This window comes from Cyprinus carpio, chromosome B8, assembly GCF_018340385.1.
Source record: "Cyprinus carpio isolate SPL01 chromosome B8, ASM1834038v1, whole genome shotgun sequence".
NCBI lineage: Eukaryota > Metazoa > Chordata > Actinopteri > Cypriniformes > Cyprinidae > Cyprinus > Cyprinus carpio.
Genome location: NC_056604.1, coordinates 11,579,376 through 11,602,038, shown reverse-complemented (window position 1 = coordinate 11,602,038; position 22,663 = coordinate 11,579,376). Strand labels below are relative to the sequence as shown.

Sequence of the window (22,663 nt, the reverse complement as noted above, 5' to 3'; positions counted from 1 at the left end):
GATGTAGTTACTAATTAGCCAACTTTAAATCATGTATCTTTTATGGCACTTCAAGGTGTTGGAAAGATCAACTAATTAGTGTAATATGTTCCCACACGTTGCTATATTCTAACACTGTTTATCCTTTTAATGCAATACAGTTGCAAGACCAATGAAAAAAGATTTTCTCAAACACCTCTGCACATTTTTTCTGTATTATCAAGCCATTTAAAACATCTAAAATAATATTTCTTCTGTGAAATATATTATTAAAAATAATGAGATAATTCTCACTAAAAAGATTAAAAAAAGAGATTGATTTAAATACATTTTCTACCAAAATCAATTTAATCTAAATATAGACTTGCCATGAGATAGTAATTGGTTTCTTAATATCTTTTGAAACTAAAGGAGTCACATCTGGGACACATATGCAGGGCTGTGCCAATCATAGAGGATTTAGAGCTGTCAGTCAAACATTTTATTGGAACTGACTAGTCAATACTAGCTGCTGGGCAAAATGAACATGGTATTTAAACAAGGTGCAATACCCCTTTAAGAATTGGAGAACATCAAAGGGACACATTCCTGTCAGCTTCATCCATCGAATCCCAGACCTTTCAACAGAGCTCAGGGAGGATTCCGAAATGCTGAAGTGATTCCAGACCCAGGGAAACCTTTTAGAACTCAAAACAGGTTCTAGGACTGAGAGAAGATTCTGGAGTGAGGCAGTGCAGTCTGGATGGGGCAGATACAGGCGGCCTGTTCTGCTTCTTCAGCTGCTGGAGCTGAGCTGCTGTCATAGCAACAGCAGCCGACATCACCAGCAGTCCCAGCATGGTCCTCGACACAGCCCCGGAGCACTCACACTACACAGAGAAAGAGAGGATGCTCACATACCAGCACTCACATATGCGGACATGCACTAGCATGACGTAACTAATATGTACACTTACATGAGCAGACTGACAAAGAGCATATTAGAAATTAACACACCAAATACACACACAGAACCTGACATCAGAGAACACTTTAAACACATTGGACCACACACACACACACACTACATATAACAACATAACAATAACCTAAGATATGCCAAGAATGATCTATTAGCTAACTTTACAAGTATACCCACACATAGGCGTATATTATAGTAATTCTGAAAATGATAAGCTTGGAAATTAACAGTGACTATTTTCACTATTTATCATTTTATTGTTACCATAAACATCAATATATAATCTGTTCATATTCACAAGTGGGCAGAGTTCTGCTGAGCTAATTACAATGTTACTTCAACAACATCACTCAGTTCAATTTACCAGAGAATTAAGAGTTGGACCAACAGAATCCTTCTTCATGTAAGCTATAATAAACCATAAAAATAAGAAAACAAATAATTTTAAACTAGTTTACTCAACACATTTTTAAATAGAAAAAAAAAATCCTTTGTATAGTGAACTGTTTTCTGTTCTGGTAATTTTTCAATGTAAAATAAGTGTATTTCTAAAGTGCATGATTATAAATGGGACAAATTAGCTTTTGTTTACTTGTATAACTATTGTTATGACCTACATTGATTTTATTTGAACCTTTTGTATATTATTGTAAAATTGTTTAGAACGGGGTAACCTACTTTAACATACCCCTAAATCACTATACTGCTCAAAAATGATGAGTTAAATCCCGTTGCTATTGTTGTAATGTTTTGTAATCATTGTCATTTTACAAGAGAACAAAAGCATCTGAACCATGCTGATGACGTTTATGCGGATTATTTCATTCAGTATATTTCAGTATGTAGCCTACGCAATAGGACTATTTTCACTTTGTTGATTTTACAGAAATATAAAGTCATTTTCCCCTTTTGTTTGTATCGGAAATTTTCTCTTTATTGCGACACCAGATACTGCCTACTCGCTTTGTAACAACTGCATCCACGCGCTGCACTGTCTACTTCCTGAAAAAAAGAGACTGAGATACAAAGAAAACATAGTAGGCTACTTCGTTACGGCTGCTTTTTATTTTATTGTAAGCCACAGAAGACGTTTCTGTCACAAAACTGACAGTAGCTCTTAAATATTGAGGATTCTAAACGAGAAATGTCAATTTGGGACGGTCTGTAGCGTGGTGGCGGCAGCATTGCACGCGCAGGTCCGATTCAAACAGGTGGAAAGAGTGGGACAGTCCTATCGCGTGACGGCGGCTCGTGAAGGCGGTCTGTTTTAACCCGCATTGCATATTTTGTTTGAAACATTGCTATTTTAAAAAATAATTCGAGTCGCTTTGCTGAAGATTCTCGCGCCGGAATGACTTCAACAGGCTCGTGCCACATCCCGTTTTAGAACGCTGTCTCGCGCCGGTCGTTTGAAAAGTGGGCCGTTAAAATCTGTTACACGCCGAGCTCTTTTACCCCTTCCAGAAAGGTTGTGTGTGTGTGTTTTTGTTTTTACATTTACAGCATCGACCCTCGGGGTTTTTCCCACTTGCTCTGGTCCCCGAGCCGTTTGCGCACAGGTGGGAGATACCCGCTTGGTAGGACAGCCCCCTCTCTCAGTTCCTCAGCGGATGATGTGTGCAAGTGGCATTTGCCGTTGCGGTTTGGGACAGTAGGCGAGGCGTCTCTGCAAACAGGTGTGCGACTGCCCCAAAACAGGCACACACAGTACGACTTTTTTCGCCTTGTTTAGTTGAGGTGGACCTCCAGCACCGGTGTCGAAGCGATCATCCTCGTAGCGGGACAGGGAGAGGAGGGGGAGTCTACTATCGTTTTCAGGCTTTGTAGTTGCATTTGATCGTTTCGAAAAGGGGCTCGCGGCTCACAAAGAGGAAGGGATGGCAACTAAAAAAACATGCGCGGATTTAACAAAAAGGAGCCGAAGTCCCGTCGTGCTGGAGGCTGAGATGTTCAGCGAATTTCAGGACTGGTGTCTCCGGACTTACGGAGACTCGGGTAAAACAAAGACCGTGACTCGCCGAAAATACAACAAAATCATGCAGACCCTGCTACAGAACGAGGAGTCCGACGGTGTCTATGTCGACAACAGCCACATCAACGCCAAATTCAAATTCTGGGTGAAGTCCAAAGGCTTTCAGGTCGGCAGCAACATCTTGGGCGAGCACAACAAGAAAGAGTCATCGGGGAAGCCCGTCCTGTACGTCCCTGTCAAGTCTACGGTAAAGTGCTTTTTTCAGTTGACTATATGTGAGTGAATTGTGTCTGTGTGTGTGTGTGTGTGTGTGTGTGTGTGTGTGTGTGTGTGTGTGTGTGTGATTGTGAGACTTTAACTCTCAATATTGTTCAGCTGATGCTGGATCCCTTTCTCAATATGTTTCGGGACAGCGCTCGTTTGATTCCACCTACGCGCAACCCACATTGCTGTGCGCAACTTTTAAATCTTACACCTCGGGTTGACCGAGCATATTCATCCCTCAACCCAACCGGGCAGAACAGTCTTACTCTGAGAGCTGGCTGCCATAGCAACGCCGGTCCCTCTTAGCCATAACGGCGGTGTAGTAATGGTATCTGACGAATTGGTATGACGTTGTCCTGCTGACGGGATCGGGATGTCACAGAAAATCACAACGTGGCCCGTTTTTTTTATCCTAGCAAATCATGATAATGTTGATTGAGAGAACGTTATTTTATTCACTTTGCCTTGTGTCACTGGACGTTTGGAGGCGGGGGCGCGTGTGTGGTGAGCTCGTGTACCCAATTGTTGGGGATGCCGGGGCGCGCACGGAGAGTTGTCCTAAGGGGCTAACGATATGTTGGACGGTAAAATGCAGCTACATTGCTCTAAATGAATAGGTTTGTTGTGAGGAATGAATTTTTTGGGGACTTAAGCTGCTCTCGTGGACCACTTGAGGGTCTGCTCCTCCTGTGGGCATCTCAGGCACTGACACTCGCGCGCTCGCCGATCAATGTGTCATTTAGGGCGACATTTAACAAACATTAAACGTTGATTAAAAACAGCGTACTTTGAGCAAGTGAATGCTCAACTATTTCAACATCGTGCCTCGTACGTTTTTATTCTGGAGAAGGAAAGCAAGCTCTTGCATTGTTCTGTACCGGATGAGGGCGGAGCGGACGGTTGGCACCCGTTGCTCTGGTAACCTACCTGTTCTGCTCTACAATGCTCGCGTTTTTTTCACATATCCCAGGACCATGACAGAATCCACCATTAGAAAGACAGCCAAAGCAAGGGCTCGTTTAGAATCAGTTTGATGACCAAGGAATGGACAAAAATTCTTCACCCCGAGGATGCGCGATGGTTAATTTGTTCGATGCATAAAGGCATTTGGTCACGAAGCTTATTTAAAGACCCGGTCTGGAGCGTAATAGTTTTAATAATAGTTCATTGGACAGAAATAGTTATCACGACTTATCATTACAGTGCGTGTTTTTCTTTTTTTGTTATTTTACAATATAAAATGACCAAATTTAATGTACTGTAAAGGCTGAGACATACATGCAAGTGACTGTTTTCTTGAACACTAGGAGGTCCTCGACTACCACTGGTGCATTATGCCGTTCAGGGTGTCATGAACAGACACCATTTTGAGTATTGCCCTCAAGGGGTCCCACCAACAGACCTTTGTCTGCCATTCAGGAGGGATCAACTCCCCTGAGACTGGCACACCTCAGCCTGAGAAAAATAAGCCCTCAAATTAGAAACAATGGTGACAAGACTGTTTTTTAATGAGTATTTTAGTATTTTAATGGCTGTTAATATTTGTTTCACTATTGACATAAAATCCTAGGTCTTTGACTATAGATTTAAAAACACAACAAGCATCAGTAATCATGCCAACGGGAGTCGCCAAGTGATCACTTTGTACAAAAAAAGTATCATTTTTCAATTTAAAAAAAAATTGTTGAAAATAACCAAAGCTAAATTAGCATCGATTAATCCTCGTTAGCAGATAATTGCTATGCAACCATTTGACAGCTCCTAACAGGCAGCTTCCAGCGTGCTTTTCATTTATAAGACTGTGTTAAGAAGAAATGAGGCAGAACTCCGAACATAGTAATGTCTCCCGCCAGTTAACCCTTCACATAGATGTATGGGTTAAACTACCCAAAGGACATCCAGTGAGCCTGTGGCAATTACAGATTCTCTATCCATTAATTGCTCCTGTAATGGAATGAATGTGCAAGTCAAATGTGAAACTGAAGTTCATGATTACACATATGTATTACTTGTTGAGAAATATGGCCCTCCCCTCAGCATACATGCACATTTCTCCACCCACCGCTTTCTCTCTCTTTCTCTGAGGATATGTGGCTGATCTGAGGTCTTTATACACTGGGCATTCACTATCATCATTTAACAGTTCCCTAATGCGTATTTGTTTTACCCTTCATCAGTCATTCTTTCCCTCTGTGGAGACTCTGTGCATCCTAATACAGCCTCCTGTCACTGCATGACGCATACACATACACTTAATATAACAAACTATCTGTCAGTCACACAGATGACCAGTTCTGTCATATGGAAGAGGTTATCTGATCTATGGGCATGTATACAGTGTACAGTGCCGTGAAAATGTATTTGCCCCCTTCCCTTTTTTTTTCCATATTTGTCACACTTAAAAGATTCAGATCATCAAACTAATTTTAATATTACACAAAGATAATGCAAGTAAATACAAATGCAGTTTTTAAATGATTTAATTTATTAAGTGAAAAAAGCTGTCCAAACCTACCTGGCCCTATGTGAAAAAATAATTGCCCCCTCCTGTTAAATCATGAAATAACTGTGATTAACCACAATATTTTAGAAAGCTGAGTTAAACTTCACTAGCCACACCCAGGCCTGAATACTGACAGACCTGTTGAATCAAGAAATCACTTCTATAGAACCTGTCTGACAAAGTGAAGCATGCTTGAAGAGCAACACATCATGCTGCGATCTAAAGAAATTCAAGAACAGATTAGAAACAAAATAGTTGACATTTATCAGTCTGGAAAGGGTTATAAAGCTATTTCTAAGGCTTTGTGACTCCAGCGAACCACAGTCAGAGCCATTATCCACAAATGGAGAAAACTTGGAACAGTGGTGAACCTTCCCAGGAATGGTCAGCCTACCAAAATTACTCCCAAGAGCGCAGTGATGACTCATCCAGGAGGTTATAAAAGAACCCAGAACAACATCTAAAGAACTGCAGGCCTCACTTGCCTCAATTAAGTTCAGTGTTCATGATTCAACAATAAGAAAGAGACTGGGCAAAAATGGCATCCATGGGAAAGTTCCAAGGCAAAAGCCACTGCTGACCAAAAAGAAAACAAAGGCTCGTCTCACATTTGCAAAAACATATCTTGATTATCCCCAAGACTTTGGGGCAAATATTCTGTGGACTGATGAGACAAAAGTTTTCCAAACTTTTTGGAAGGTGTGTGTCCCGTTACATCTGGCGTGAAACCAACACAGCATTTCATAGAAAGAACATCATACCAGTAGTCAAACATAATGGTGGTAGTGTGATGGTCTGGGGCTGCTTTGCAGCTTCAGGACCTGGACGACTTGCCGTAATTAAGGGAACCATGAACTCTGCACTCTTACAGAAAATCCTGAAGGACAATGTCCGACCATCAGTTTGTGACCTCAAGCTCAAGCGCACTTGGGTTATGCAGAGGGACAATCCTCCCAAACACAACAGCAAGTCAACCTCTGAATGGCTCAAGAAAAAAAAAAAAGGATTTTGCTCGAAAACCCTCTAATGTGGCTGAATTAAAACAATTCTGCAAAGAGTGGGCCAAAATTTCTCCACAACGATGTGAAAGACTCAATGCCAGTTATCGCAAACGGTTGATTGCAGTTGTTGCAGCAAAGGGAGGCACAACCAGTTTTTAGATTTAGGGGGCAATTACTTTTTCACGTAGGGCCAGGCAAGTTTGGACAGCTTTTTTCCTTTAATAAATCAAATCAGTATTTAAAAACTGCATTTTGTATTTACTTGGGTTATTCTTGTGTAATATTAAAATTTGTTTGATGATCTGAATTGTTGAATGGGCCATCATTGCTTAATCATTGTTAAAGCTTTTTAGCATATGTTGTTAAAGTGTAATTTAATGACTGTTTTCAAATAGGTTTTTATCCCCCCCCCATGGGTTGTGACTAAAAAATATCCCTGCCTAACTCATGCCATTGGTTGAGCCTCTTGCTGCATCAAGAGTGAAGATTTTATTTTGTAAATAAAGTATTACTTAAATTTAATTATAAATTAAGTTACTTTACCTTTAATAATCAAATTATTAAAATTATTCATTATTTATTCATTATATTTTTAAAATAGGCAAAATGTGCTGTATTAATATTAAGATATATATGTGTGTGTGTGTATGTGTCCGTAAAATGCCCATAAAATTACTAAATATATATATATATATATATATAACTATTAGTTTGTGGCCTCACAATTTACAGTAACCAAAATATTGAACATGATGGCTTTCTCATGCAGGGTAATGAATCCAAGCAGCTGAGGTCACGTCCTTTCGTACCCACACTGCCATGTTCTTAACCAACCAGCATGCCACAGACTGTCCAAGATCAAGGAAGCTCAACCATTCACAAACTCGAGTGAGATGTTCACATCAGCGTTATTATCTCGTTAAAGACTGGAACTGTAGGGGATCCTTCACAACCTGCTCTACGCAAATTAGACAACAAACAAAGAAAGAACAAACAAAACAGAGCAGAATAATAAGAGGAACAGAGGCAACTGGGGACCCTTTTCGTTTTTGTTTTTTTACAGTAATAGGATACAGAGAAAGTGTGGCATAATATCTATGTGCTTCCACTTAGCACAGTTCTAATAGTTTTAATCATGTAAAAGTTCATTAAAAAAAAAGCAGGTTGAGAACAGGGTATTTGACCAAGAACTGGCATGTTTTTTATTTTTTTTACACTTATTTAACATGTTTAATTCCTGGTTTTACTTTTATTTCCTGCTTTTTTTTTTGTGTCAGAAGACAGATAGTGTACAATGTCGCTTATCAATCACTCTCTCTGTCTTTTCTCTTTATCATCAGCAATAAACACAAAATTGACTTCACCCAGGGTGCCAGCTCCCATCTGAACATTCTCCTCTCCATCTTGCAAGTCTGTTACCCCCCACCCCCCACCCCATGCGAACAGTGTCTTCCTTTTCACCTTCCCCTGGGTGGCAGGGCTGCAGGCTGCCATGGTGTGGGTTGGAGCCCTAGTGCAGTGTGGGATGCGGAAGAGTGGCGGTTGGCCTCTCTGATGCAGCAACACCATGGGTGTGCCAAGTTTCAGTGTGTGGAGGGGGACCTGATAGAGCAGGGGCACTTTATCCTGTGTGGTTTTAAAAGAGCTACACTGTCACTGTGGTAGAAAGAGAGAGAAATGGAAGCAAAAAAGCCACTAATAGCATATAAGTCGAGCAGCCCGTGCTATTCTGTCAGCTGACTGGGCTCATAGCACACATATCATTCATAAAGCTATTAAATATGTATCTGTTATGTCACAGGCCCACTGTAGACTTTGTTTCATGAGAGTGGTGCTCGATTCAGCTGCAGGGCATCACAAGCTCGCTCTGCTCTCTGTCTGTCAAACTCTTTATTTATATCACTTTAATATTCTCTCTCTCCCTCTCCCTCGATCTGTTTCTGCTCTTTCTCTTTGTTGCTGTCTTTCTAGTGAGGGGGAGTAACTTCATTTATCACCTGTTATGTCCTGTGGCTAACACTGGGACCAAAAACACACTCACATGCAGTCAAACATGAAATGTCATGTTTAGTTGTGACCACAAGTTCACAGGTTTTTAAAATTAGAGAAAAAAGATTTTTCTGTTGCCAAAATCGGGTCAGTCGTTCATGGTTTTACTCACCAGTTGTTCATGGTTTTAATCGCATGATATCGTCTGTTTATTCTAAGCACACGTTCATCTGCCACTTTAAATTCTCGAGCTCAGTTATAGCAGGATTGATACTGATTGGCTGTCAATGTTTTTATCGTTCATCAGCTGGAAAAAATCATTCTGAAAGGGATTCCAGCAATATCGTTTCTCTGTGCATTTGTCATTATAGCTGTGGAACTCTGCTATTCTTTATTATTTAGAATGATTTTTAGAACTATATCTTTATCATTATCTTTATAGTTATCATTCTTGGTGGGAACAGGACTTTATACTGGCCCTATAGTAGCATATTTTATACACTATCATTTGAATGTTTAGTGTCAGTAAGAATTTTAAGAGAAATTAATACTTCAGCAAGAACACATTCATTTGTTGTTCTTTTGAACTTTCCGTTCATAAAATAATCCTATTTTCGCTATTTTCAATATTGATAATAATAAGAGATAGTTCTGGATCATCAGATCAGCATATTAGAATAATTTCTGAATGATCATGTGACACTGAAGACTAGAACAAATTTAGCTTTGCATCACAGGAATAAATGACATTTCTAAATATATGAAAATATGAAACGGTTGTTTTTCTTTATAATAACATGCACAATATTACTTTTTAAATGTATTTTTGATTAAATAAATGCAGCCTTAATTGCTGAGAATGCGAGACTTGAAAAAGATTAAAACTGACTGAACCCAAACTTTTGAGTGGTATGCTTATTCTCATCAAGTTATTAATGTTATTAATATATTTATGTTAAATATGCATATATGTTTAGGCAATGAATGATTACAATAGTGAGCTTAAAACCTAATATATTATTAAAAATATTTTAATTATAGAGATTATAAATTATAGTACTAGCTATAATGTCACGCTGTTCAAGCTATAAATGCTTTTGAAAACAACTGCATAATGTACAAAACATTACTGATTTATGTTCATTCTTGTAATTTTGATAAAGCCTCATATGGTCACCAACAACTCAGTAATAGCCCATCAACCATTCAGAAACTCTCATACTCTAGCCCTGGTTTATTATTAAGTGTTTATTAAAACATTCTTTAAAACAGATCCCACAGTCTACTGCATTTGCACCAAATGCTGACAATAACATATATACTACAGCTCACTGTAAGACTTCACAGTTCACACTGCTCTCCTAACACACACACACACACACACACACACTCGTGTTTTCCCTTCATCTATGTCTCTATTGATTTTCAAAAACTGATGAAGAGTCCAGCGAGACGGAGACTTTTTAAAGATTTTTCTTATTAAGGGGGCAAAGGAGAAGAAAGGATGCTGGAAGATTTTAAGTGAGGGAAATGATTGCTTTCTGTTGCTATGCCAACGGAAACAGAAATATCCTCATTGCTGTGCATGTGTGTGTGGCAGAGGGAAGGTTTAGTCAGTGTTCTGCAGTATGGGCCTATGGCAAGACAACCGTGAGCATATTCTGACTCTCTGAGCTGGGGGAAATCTCCTGGTCAAGCGCCTGAGACTCGCTCATTCCATCATATCTACTGAGGGATGATAGAGGTTCTACAAAAGCAGGTGTTTCAGAAAACCCCTGGCATCTTACATCATATTTGTAAGATAATTTGTCTTATCTGTCGAAAAGAAGAGTGAATTTTAGGACAAGTGAAAATGGAAAGAAAAAGAGAAAATTATACATTTAGCCCAGCCAAGATGAAATGTTTGAAGTTAATGATCTTGCACCCAAGGTAATACGATAACTATGTAATCATTTATGCAAAATATGTGTTTTAAGAAAAGCAAGATGGTAGTCACATTACAGATTTGTTGTAAAAACAGGCTGTCACAACCTATAAATATGATTTTCTCTAATAATTCTGTGCATGAGAGACAGTGAGGGGGGAAAAGCTTAAGAACTGACACCTTGTCCAATGCAACATTGCGGTCAGCTATTTTCATCATAGTGTGTGCATGTTTTTTAGTGTCTACCCTCTCTTGCTTAGAACTCCAGGTCAGCAGAAGGCTGATCTGTGCAGAGAAACACTTTCAAGAGACGCTGTTGTCCAGCCTGCAGGGATCAGGAGACACTGTCCTCTGTCCTGAAGGAGTTGCTTCTCCTGGCGACTGATCTCAAAAATACACACACATTCACCCAAATTGCTGTTGACAACAGAACACGTATCCACACTCAAATGCGTGAAGAAGAGACAGACTTAAACTGTAGCAAACCGCTTTTCGATTCCATTATTAGCATATCAGTGAGGAAAAAAATCAGGCAAAAATCTCATTATGATAAGTGATTAATTAGCAAGCATATCTGCAGAGAGCCTTGGAGAAAAAGGATCTAAACAGACCTTCCCTCAGCTCCCCTCCCCACCCCATCAAACCCAAAGACACTCTCTGCCTCAACAGTGGCCTTTTATCTACCAGTCATTTGCATGAATGCTAACAGTTTTGCATGATGCATTTGCAATAGCAGGTTGCGACATGAAAAGCCCACAGAGTGCACTGTGCTGTCCTCACGCAACATACAAGACAGCCACAATGTCTGCTGACACAATGACTCTCTTTATTGCATATACTTTATTAGCACTGACACAAAAGTCCCTAAATCAGTTTTTTTATAAGTTTATCTTGCAAAAACTGAGTAATTCAAATAAGGAGACTTTCATTAAAATTTAAAGTCTCATGCTAACTAAGGCTACATTTATTAGATAAAAAATACACTAAAAACAGTAATATTGTGAAATATTATTACAATTTGTAACTGTTCTCTATTTTTAATATAGTTTAAAATGTAACTTATTCCTGTGATGGCAAAGCTGAATTTTTTAGCAGACATTACTCCAGTGATTTGCTGATTTAAGAAATCTTAAGAAACGTTTCTTATTGTTATCAATGTTGAAAACAGTTGTGCTGCTTAATATTTTTGTGGAAAACATGACTTTTTCAGAATTATTTGAATTAAAAATTATTTATTAAACCTCAAAAGAACAGTATTAAATTGAAACAGAAATCTTTTGTAACATAAATGTATTTACTGTTACTTTTGAACAATCTGATGCATACTTGCTGAATAAAATTATTAATAAAAAAACTTACTGACCCCAAAAAATCAAGTGGTATTAATTTCAAAGTTTCTTAATGAAGTCCATCTGCTGCATTTAAACAAACCAGTGTCACCTCTTTTTCATTTTATTTGACTAAAAGTTTGCATTGTTAGCCACAAGCTATCATATCAAAGGACAAAAATGTTACCACATTACTGTCTACATTTACTAAGAACTGTTCTGATTGTGCTACCACACACACACACCACTTGATTGACCCACTTCAGTCTGTCTCTTAGAAGTGAGAAGCCTCCTACTTGAAATGGATGTTTGATTCAGAAGTAGGTGATCTGATCCAGTATCCTCTTTACCATCTTTTACACTATTGTCTTTTTGAGCTTTTTGGGATACACAAGTAGAATCGGTCCACGTGCATGAACCCTTGCGTCTGAATCTATAGGAATGTAGGAGGAATGTATAAACACAGTATGCAATGTTATGTACATCTATGTGTATGTATACATTGTCAGTGTGTGTGTGTGTGTACTTGTTTTTGTGTGTACCGCATGTGCTTGTGTGTGTGTGATGAGAAAGGGTCGTGGATGGTGCTGATCTGGTGTTCCTCCACTCGGCTCCTTCTCTCTGTTGCCATGGAGAGACCGTTCTCCTCTCCCATAGGAGAAGAAATTAACACCATTTTTAACTGGCTCCAGGGCCTTCCCCTACCAAAGAGAAAAAGAGAGAGAGCTCCTACAAACACACACTCGCACACCTACACAGATAACCACACACAGACATGGTCCTGGTACACGCTGCCTCCGTGAACGGATCAGGGAGGATGTGTGCATGTGTGTGCTAGCAAATAAAAGCTTTCTCCATCTCTATTCTGGGAGGATGCAGCTTTGGGACAAAAGAGTGTCTCACTCCATCTCCCCCTCCTCATATTCACCCTCCCTACCCTCTATGCCACTCTCTCTCTCACTCACTCTCTCTCTCCTTTGTAATTAACTGCAGCAGTCTCTCATTAGCGTTGTGATCCTGTCCAGTTGTCTCACTGTCTGCAACCCCCCCCACCACGCAATTACACCATGACACCAGGGTCATGTGACCCAGCAGACACCTCAGAGCATGAACAGAGCATGATTATACCCACATGCAAACAAGTGCTTTATTTCTTGTGGTTTGGGTTTATGCAGGGCCGTAACCACCGTAGTGCTTGAGGTCTTCAGATTAGCGGTTGATCGATGTGGGTTTTGGAATGACTGATTGTTTATCTTTTCTTTATTTTATAAGATTTAGTTTGGCATTCATGGCTAGAGTACAGAGAGCAGACAGGAAGTAAAGCGGGAGAGAGAGGGGGGACGGGACCACAAGCCAGGACTCAAACTTGCAAGAAACGCAACCATGCTATGTGTCATATGCTGCCCACAGGCTATCAGATATGATGTGCCCACCAGTTATGAATTATTGTTTAGATCTTTAGATTTAGTGATGCATCAAGATGAAAAATCTTGGCCAATGCCGGACAGGACACAATGGGCCAAAAAAACGATTGCTTGATATTTCAAATAAATATAAATATATAGGATAACTCTTTTTTTTTATTTTTTTTTCTAGTTTAATGCACCAGTTAGATCTTTAGTCTAACAGACAGTCTCATAAACCTATTTTACTTTGTAATGTGACTTATCTTGGGGTTTATTTGATGTTAAAGGGTTAGTTCACCCAAAAATGAAAATTAGCCCATGTTTTATTCACCCTCAAGCCATCCTACATAGGTGTATATGACTTTCTTCTTTCAGACAAATCTAATCAGAGTTATATTAAAAATTGTCCTTGCTCCTCCAAGCTTTATAATGATATTGAGGGGGTGTTTTTTTTTTCCAGCAGTCCAAAAGCAGTCAAATAAAGTGCATCCATCCATAATAAAACGTGCCTCACACAGCTCCAGGGGGTGAATAAAGGCCTCCTGTACAATGTGTTTTTTGTAAGAAAAATATCCATATTTACAACGTTATAAACACTTTTCTCTCAGTTCCACTAACTGTTGTATGTGGAAGCCATTCCGGCGGAAGATGTAGGATGTATGCATAGCACATGTGACGGTGATTAGTGATGAACACGGAAGCAAGTTGGAGAGACAGCAAAACAAAACACGAATTAGAAATACAAAATGAGGAATTGTAAAGAAAAAATGTTGGAGGGTTTTGATATAAGCCGAGAGGAGACTGGTTTTCCTTTTGCTAAAGTAAGGAAACTTTGATTTCTTTGCTCCTGTAAACAAATTCGCAAGACTAGCATATCTCACCGGCGTGTGCACTGCACAAAAGGCCTACGTCATCCACCCAGAACAGCTTGTATGTATGACAGTTAGTGGAAGTCAGAGAAAGTGTTTATAACGTTGTAAGTATTGATATTTTTCTTACAAAAACACATTGATTCGATACAGGAGGCCTTTATACACCCCCCAGAGCCATGTGAAACACGTTTTATTATGGATGGATGTGCTTTATTTGACTTCTTATTTGACACCCACCCACTGCCATTATAAAGCTTGGAAGAGCAAGAACAATTTTTAATATAACTCTGATTGGATTCGTCTGAAAGAAGAAAGTCATATACACCTAGGATGACACCTAGCATGACTAAAACATGGGCTAATTTTAATTTTTTGGTGAACTAACCCTTTAAATGAGAAAAAGGGATGGAAATTGAATGGATTGTGAAGAGCAAGAATGAATGCAAGTGTTAAAATCGTGCCTAAATACTGTAGCTTAACATTATCCAGTAGCTTGGATGGCCTATGATGTTATGCTTGACTACCAAACATAAAAAACTGCATATCAGACATACAAAAATATTTTTAGGGGAGCACGATCAAGGCCAGAGCTAATGCAGACTAATGCAGATGACAGTTAATGATCAGTTGTGTATGGGTAATGTGGGTGCAGGGAGTCAGATGGAGCTCAGGGAAGAGCTGCGCCCATACTAGGAGCTGAAAGCGTCCGTCACACCCTGTCAGAGAGAGAGAGAGGAGGGGAGAAAAAATAAGTGGCTGAATGAGAGGGAGGGTTAGGAATGAGGAAAGAGTGAAGGGAGAGAGAGAAAAGCGTAATATGGATTTAATTGAAGAGCATCGTGAACTTAGTTGCAGGAAGGTGGAGAGAGTTGGTCCGTGGATTGAAAAGAGGAGAGGAAAGAACGGAGGGATTACACTTCATCTTTCCTTGACCTTCATGCACAAAGATTCACACACAGCTCCCCTGCCCCGTAACTCTCTTCTAAATCCTTCACCTCCTGCTGAGAGAACGGGTCTCAACGATTTGTAGGTTCGTACCTTCTGCTGGCCTCACAGGGTGGGGATGGAACTTTAAGAGGTGACCTGTTATCAGATTTGCAGCAGGCTGGTCTGAATTGCCTGCATTGTTGAAACAGTTCCTCTCGCACACTCATGCACGCGCACACACACACACACACACACACACACACACACACACACACACACACACTTCTGGCTCTTCCACTGTAATACAAATATTTCCCCCATTTTCCCTTAAGCACTATGTCACTGTAATGTGTTATGGCAGCTTTAACAAACAAAGCAATTCATAAATATACTGCTGGATATTAAGTGTCTAGGTGTCTGATAGCAGACAACACTCAGTTCGCTCTCAGTGTAATAAAATTAGCGATGTTTGCTAATGTTAGCAGCACTGTATCTAGTCATATGGGCGGTTTAGAAATAACATTAAGCACATAAGTCACCCTGCACCGTTTGTGCTGTGGACATGAATGATATGGCGGAGGATAAAAAGGGTGAGAAACAAATCCAGTAAACTTACACTGCAGGCAATCTCCTAGCAATTGCACTAAAAGCCACTCTAAAAGACTAAAAACACTAAGAGCACCCTAGCAACCTCCTAGCAACACACTAAAAACCACTCAAAACAGGAAAAGGCAAGTACCACTCAATTTACTTCAGAAAATATAATAAAAATAATTCTTTTCCCAACGAGACACTGTGATGCATAGACAGTACCTGCGTTTCCATTACCCTTCAAACTGCCCAAATTGAAATTGCGAATTGAAAATAAGCCTAATGGAAACACAAATTTCGTAAAAACTCCCATATATCACAAAAAAGTTTTTAAGCTCGCATGAGGTGGTTTTTCAGGCAATTCGAAAAAGGAATATTTTGCAAAACTGCAATGGAAACTGTTTTTTTCGCATTTACAGGTCACCTGGCATGCATAAAAATCACATGATCATTCTTTAATGTAATATAATCTCCAAGAAACACCTCATACGTGGCCACTCTCAAATATAAGGGGCTTTAGTCAGAGTAAGACTCTAGTCATACCAGCTGCGTAAGCATCCCAGAAGCGGCTCTCCACGCTGCTTTGCTAAAGATACATGAATACGTCTCCTTCGATTAAAAGTAATGGCTAGTGCCGTGACTGCTATATATCTAAACTAACCAACATCCATTCCTATGACTTATCATGAGAGGAAAGAATTACGTTTTACATTAACATAACATCAGTTAATGGAAATGGCATCATTTCACAGTATTTTTTTATCGACATTTATAAAATATCGAAAAGATCAGTGGAGATGCATCTTGTGTTTGTTCATTCACATTGTTTTAGTTCATCATTGTTTTAGTTTATCTAAATACTGATAAAGCTTATGTGTTTGGCAGGAGTGAGTAAAAGTCTAAATCAATGTGGTGACATCACAGTAATGTTGCACTGATCATTCAAGCTATAAAGTTATAAAGTTAAGCTATTGAGTGTTTTATTTTAAAGAAGCGTCTTAGATGTGTATCTAACGTGTCCTGTTTGGTTCCATAACACTCATGTTTAGTGATGATGCTCTAGTCTATTAGGTCTTCTGTACCTTTTTCACTGTAAATATTTGCTAGGGCTCCTATTCTCCATCGGCCCATGCATACGTGTGAGTGTGCGAGTGTGACCCAGCTGCCTCCTTTCTCTTGCCCCCTCCCTTCACTGCCCCTGTGTATGTATGACTGTTCAGAGACTCTCTGTCTGTGTGTGTGTGTGTGTGTGACTGCCAGAGGGGGTGGGGGGTCGGGTGGCCGCTTGCCGAATCAGCCCCTCCAGTCTCCTAGCAACAGAGCTGTTTGGAGCGGGACGGGTGAGAGAGGAAAAGAAAGACAGAGAAAAGCAAAGAGAATAGGAGGGATAGAGAAGAGGAGAGGGGGATTGAAAAATATGCCACATCTGGAAAAAGCCAAGGCTTACGGGGTCTCGAGAAAAGAGAGAAACAGATTTTTAGAAGGGGAAATGCTGATTGCTGCTGCTGACAATTCACAGCTCTTCTTTAAAATGATGAGAGGATGATGAAACCATGCACTTTCAGGCCCAGAAAGCAGCATCATCACACACACCAGTTTAGCTCTACAGTGGTTTAATGATTAAACACACACGCTGTTGCTCCACGTGGGGAACAAACAGTCAGCTCTACCTGTGAATCTAAACACTGCGCTTTTGTGCTTTGAGGAAGAGTGAGAAAAGAGTGCATTCACCTGATTAGGGTTAATAACTGAAGCTAAAACACTCACTGTGTGAGTCATACTTTCTGCTGTCACAATTGGTTACTGTTTATTGTATTAGTAATGTTCTGCCACTTTCAAATTTAAAAATCCATTTTTTTTTAATACTTGATTCTGATTGGTCGATCGTTGCATTCTGTAAATATATTTGAACACTATAAACTGTTATTCACCATTGTCACAGTCAATTAATTTCCTAAAGTGGAGAAAAAAAATTAAAATTGTGTCATCATTTTTAAACGCTCACATTGTACTGTATATATTTGTTTCCTTAGAGGAACCATTTTAGTGCAAAACATCCAGATATTTCAGTGATTTTACAGTAAAACAGTTCTGCACTTCACACTCCAGGCCACTAGGTGGTAGAAATCACCCTTTTATGCTGGTGCATTAAAACAGTAGACAAAGTGACCATTTCTGTCTTCTAGGCTGCATTCCAATTCACTTTTTTAGACACTAGGTGGTAGATGTCACTATTTTATTATGCTCGGGGGAATCCCCGCCGCCATTTGGAAGTGCGTTGCACTTCGTCTAGTGGACGAGGGAAAATTATATGGACATACCCTCGACCAGTGGCGGCGTTTCACAAAACCATGGGATATGGGAAGTTAGCGAGTGAAGGGCATAAAAAAAGTGAACAGGAATGCAGCCCTAGTAGTGGGTTGGAGTTATTTGGGTTGGAAATGGCATGAGGGTGAGTAAATAAACTTTTTGGGGAGGAACTGTTCCTGTTCACAGTTAATAAATAGTCATTTAGCCATCGATAGCCATTTGTTTGCAGTCTCTTTTCTCATATAATAATATTTCAACAGAAATTAAATTAGATTTAACTTTATTGTTATTGTGCTGAGTACAGAGTCAATGAAATGCAGTATTTCATATCCATTTATTGATTTCTTTGCAAAGTAGCCATGTATTAAAACATCAAAACAAAGATGATGTACAGTACAGTTAACCAATCATTATTGCAAAATAAACCACTTTAGGGTAATATCAGAACCTATTGGGATTTATTTTGCGATCTGATTTAAATGTGATATGTTGTTTCTATTGCACACACTGCAATTCAGTGAACTTTACACTAAACTGGCCCATATTTGGATCTATGTGGGTGCAGTATGGCGTCACCGTGTGTCGGGTTTGGCCCAAGTTAGTTCTTGGGTAGAGCTGAACTGATCTCCCTGATCCTGCTGTCCTACTTTAGTCACCCACACACTTGTGTCCCAGACTGTGATGTGCCCTCAGATTGGGTAAAGGGGCGGGGGGTAGAGGAAATGTTTGTGTCTGTGAGCGCATGTGTGAAGGCAACCGGAATGGAGCAATTGAGCTGAGATGGAGATGTTTGTAGGACAGAGAGTCAAACACACACAGTTCTCCCCCCACGGCTATAGCCGAGGCTTTCTTCTCAAAGGAATTGCAAGAGCCTGTGTTTAGTGTCCTAGAGTGACCATTTCTTGAATATTCTCTGGTAGAGAGAGAGAGCAGGAGGGTTTCTGCATAGGTGTGGCGGGGTCATCTCGTGACTGAGATCATGAAAACCAGGTTGGTGCATGTTTGACTGATCGTGGCATAATAAGAGTGATAATTATGACGAGAGAAGGGAACGCATGCATGAGCCGGATGGCTGGAGAGGGCCGGATTAAAGCGAGCCCGCTCTATGTGCTGGTTTCAGTTGCCATGGCAACTTTCATTACCTGGCACTTGGGAAAGGGGGAGCGAGAGAAAGAGGGAGAGAGGGAAGATTGAGCGGGAGAGGAGAAAAAAGGAAAGGAGAGCAGCAGAATGAGAAAAAGGAAGATGTCTTGGGGAAAAGGTGACAGAGAAAGCAAAACAAGTGGAGAAAAAAGGGAAAAAACGTTAGGCCCTCTGGGAATCAAAGTAGAAACGTGTAGTCAAAGAATGAAGGAAAGAAATTAAGTGAAAAGGAAGCAGAGTGACTGCTACTTCCTTCTTTTACACCACACCTGCTGTTAAAAGTTAAAACAGGCAATACAAGCACACTTAATTTGTGCCAGGTATAGAATCTAGTAATACAACGAAAGAAAGCAATACTGAAGTATAGTAAAGATGTTTGTGTAGTGTGTAATTTTTAAATGTTAAAAAAATTACCAAAATAAAATCCAATTTAATATTAAAATAATCAAGTTTCTTTTTATGTTGTGATATTTTAGTTTGATTATTAATAGGTGAGATATTATTAAAGAGTTTAATGTAAAAATCCCCTCAAAGAGTGTACTGTAGATCTGTGGGACTTTATAAAGAATAGCCCGGCAAAGCAAGAGCAGCTGAACGAATGGTGTGATTTTGGGGCGGGGCTACCTGCTTGTTTGACCAGTGAAAGAGAAGAGGAGTGTTCTGGAAACCTGTTTGAAAACAGTACTTTTGCAGTTCCATTTTGTTGATGCTAGTGGCACAACAATTACACATTTCACATTTAAAAGAAGTTAAATAAATTTCAGTTACTTTGGAAAACGATGTGTTATTCTGAAGTAAAGCCGAGAAAGAAATAATAAGGTGTGAAAAAGGTGTGAAAGCAACAAGGAACAGGTGACATTGGGCCTGTGTGGGACTGGGGGAAATAAGAAGGTTGTCAGTGAGCAGAGTTCCGGCAGGTGTCACATGACCTGCTGCCCTGCACACCTGCCCGAGTGCACTGCCAGTTGCCATAGCGACAGGGTCAGCTTTATGGAAAGCAGGGTTGAAGGTGGCAATGGTGGGAGGTGGGGCTGGTTGTGTGTGTGTCTGTGGTGAAGAAAGCAGTTATTTTTAAATGCTGCAGGAAAATGTTCAAAAACCACACCGTATTTCTCTCACACACAAATCTAAACAGTGGAGATATTCTGTAAGAAACCCCTTGAGCTGTGGAGGACTTAATATTAGATTTAGATCAATGAATGTCTGAATAATACACTGCACAAATAGACTCTCTTAGCCTTATACATAGCCACCATAACCTCGGGGCGGTACTCATAAAGCCCTGTAGCACAGGTGCTGTTTAAGTGACTGAGATCAGCATAAATGTGGAGAATGTAACTCACAAATCCAAATAATGTATGAGCTGAAAAGATTTGTGCCCATAAAGATGCCAGTCTGCGGACTGGTGCAGGCAGAGTTCAGCTGGTTGCTGTGTCATTACTGCTGTCAGAGGCCTTTGAGCCTGTCAGAGTCATTCTTACTCCTGAAATCTCATTCTGCCAAAGCAGGCTACAGTTTGCTGGTCTAAAACACAGACAGAATTGCTTTGCAGCTGGAATGATGTAATGGGGATTTTTTGAAGCAAATTTATGGTTTAGGATTGTAGGTTTTTACTCTTATTGTCATTTTACATCAGGGCTAATATTGCGAGCTGCTTCACAAGAGACAAACAATCAAAAACTAAACAGCACTTACCTCATTAAATATTCATGAGCTTTGTACAGTCGCAGAAACTTCACATGCTGTTTAGTGGCGTTGTTTGAGAGAAAAATGAAAATGTCGAACAAATGCAATGGGAGTGAAGATGAGAATATGTTATTTGTTTTTGTACAGAGGTGTTATTTGAACAATCAGTGTTACTGACCTCATGAATATGCAAATAGGAACATTAACCCAGGGTCTATAAATGTACAGTGGGAAATCTAGAAACCTAAATTGAAACCCAGTAATACCCGTTTGTGGTGGTTGTGAAAAGCCTAATAAAGTATGAGTGATAGGCAGTGTTCACACTGCAAGCCTTTGGGGCCGTTCACACAGAATGCGTTTTTCCATTCCTCTACACTTCTTTTCCATTGTGTGTCTATGTAAACACACTAGACAGATGTTTCACCATTGCACTTACATCATGGTGCTCAAGTTAAAGTAAATTCAAATTCAAATGCATCTTGAATATATTTCCCCATTCCACTGCCTGCATCTCTTGTTTTTCAAACCAAAAACGTTCTTTTTGAAAGACCCCTTGGTGCTCAATTCTGATTTGTAGCTCAGGTCAGGTGTTTTTGTTTGGCTTTTAGCATTATTTTTTAAATTTGGCTATCACATTTGAGTGTTAACTGGTGAATTGAAATAACCAACATGTGCAAAAGAACAATAACAAAGATGGCACTCAGAAAGCTGGCCCAAGTCAGAAACAGAATGATAAGATTCCATGTAGTTTGCGCTGTTCACTCCTCACTCTTCAGAAGGCCACTTTTGCCTGCATTCTAAGGCCCTTTTTACACTAATGAGTTTTTGTTTTAAAACGCATAACTTTTGCTACGGTTATGCCTATCGTTTACAAACGGAGACTTTTGAAAATGCTGCAGACCCCGTTTTAGTTTGAAAACTCTGAGGTTGCATTTCAGTGTAAATGGAGCAAAACAGAGACTTTTGAAAACGATGGCATGGCTGTCCAAATTCACTTTGCATATCCTTGACGACCGTGTTCCCCATTCCCCATTCGATTGCTCCAAGCACATAGATGCGTCCGCCATCTAAATATTAGGAATCTACCTATACATATCTATGGTTGTAACTGCATGTGTAGTGTAGACGGAGGTCATTTCTGAAACGCAGCGGAAACCCCAGTGTAGACGAGGATAATTTTCATTACAAAAACACACTAGTGTAAACAGGGCCTAAACGTAGCCATACCTTTTAAATGGTGACCTTTCTTCTCTTTTTAATAATCACATTTTCTCTCTGTCTCTCCACAGTGTTCAGATGGAGGGGCGGCCCAGGACAGCTCTTTGAAGCGGGTTGCTGTGGTGGAGGATTTTTTTGACATCATCTATGCCATGCATGTTGAGATGGGGGCAGATCCCGGTCGAGCACCCAAACACGCTGGCCAGAAAAAGACCTATAAGGCGGTGAGCAATTATTCAGTGCATAAAAAATAGTCAAGACAAACTTAAGCGAAACGCTTTACACTTGCTATAAAAGTACATGCAGCATAGACTTTGTGTGCAGCAATGTGCAAAACTGCCCTCTATTTATTCTTACGACCACACAAGCAACTCAGAAATAGAACATCTGAATAACTATAATGAGTGAAGGCTGTTGCTGGGGAAACAGCAGCCTTTTTGAAACACCTGTTGAGCCATTATAGACTATACAGCAACGTCTTAACTTTAGATAAAATAGCATTTTGTGGATTTACTCTTTTGGTTTTTTAATGCAGTAATGCACTAATGCATGCTAGCGATGCTGGCCAGCTTTTTCCGACTCGCACCCA

General features: G+C 39.9%; 1 protein-coding gene across 1 annotated transcript in view; it reads left to right on the top strand.

The window, feature by feature from the left end:
• Window positions 1-1,933: 1,933 nt before the first annotated feature.
• LOC109095277 (nucleolar protein 4-like) overlaps window positions 1,934-22,663 on the top strand; it is a 42,512-nt gene continuing 21,782 nt past the window's right edge. The window contains 2 exon segments of the mRNA XM_042729668.1: window positions 1,934-3,159; window positions 22,146-22,298. Of these exon segments, the coding sequence (XP_042585602.1) occupies window positions 2,818-3,159; window positions 22,146-22,298 (495 nt within the window). The 5' untranslated portion in view covers window positions 1,934-2,817.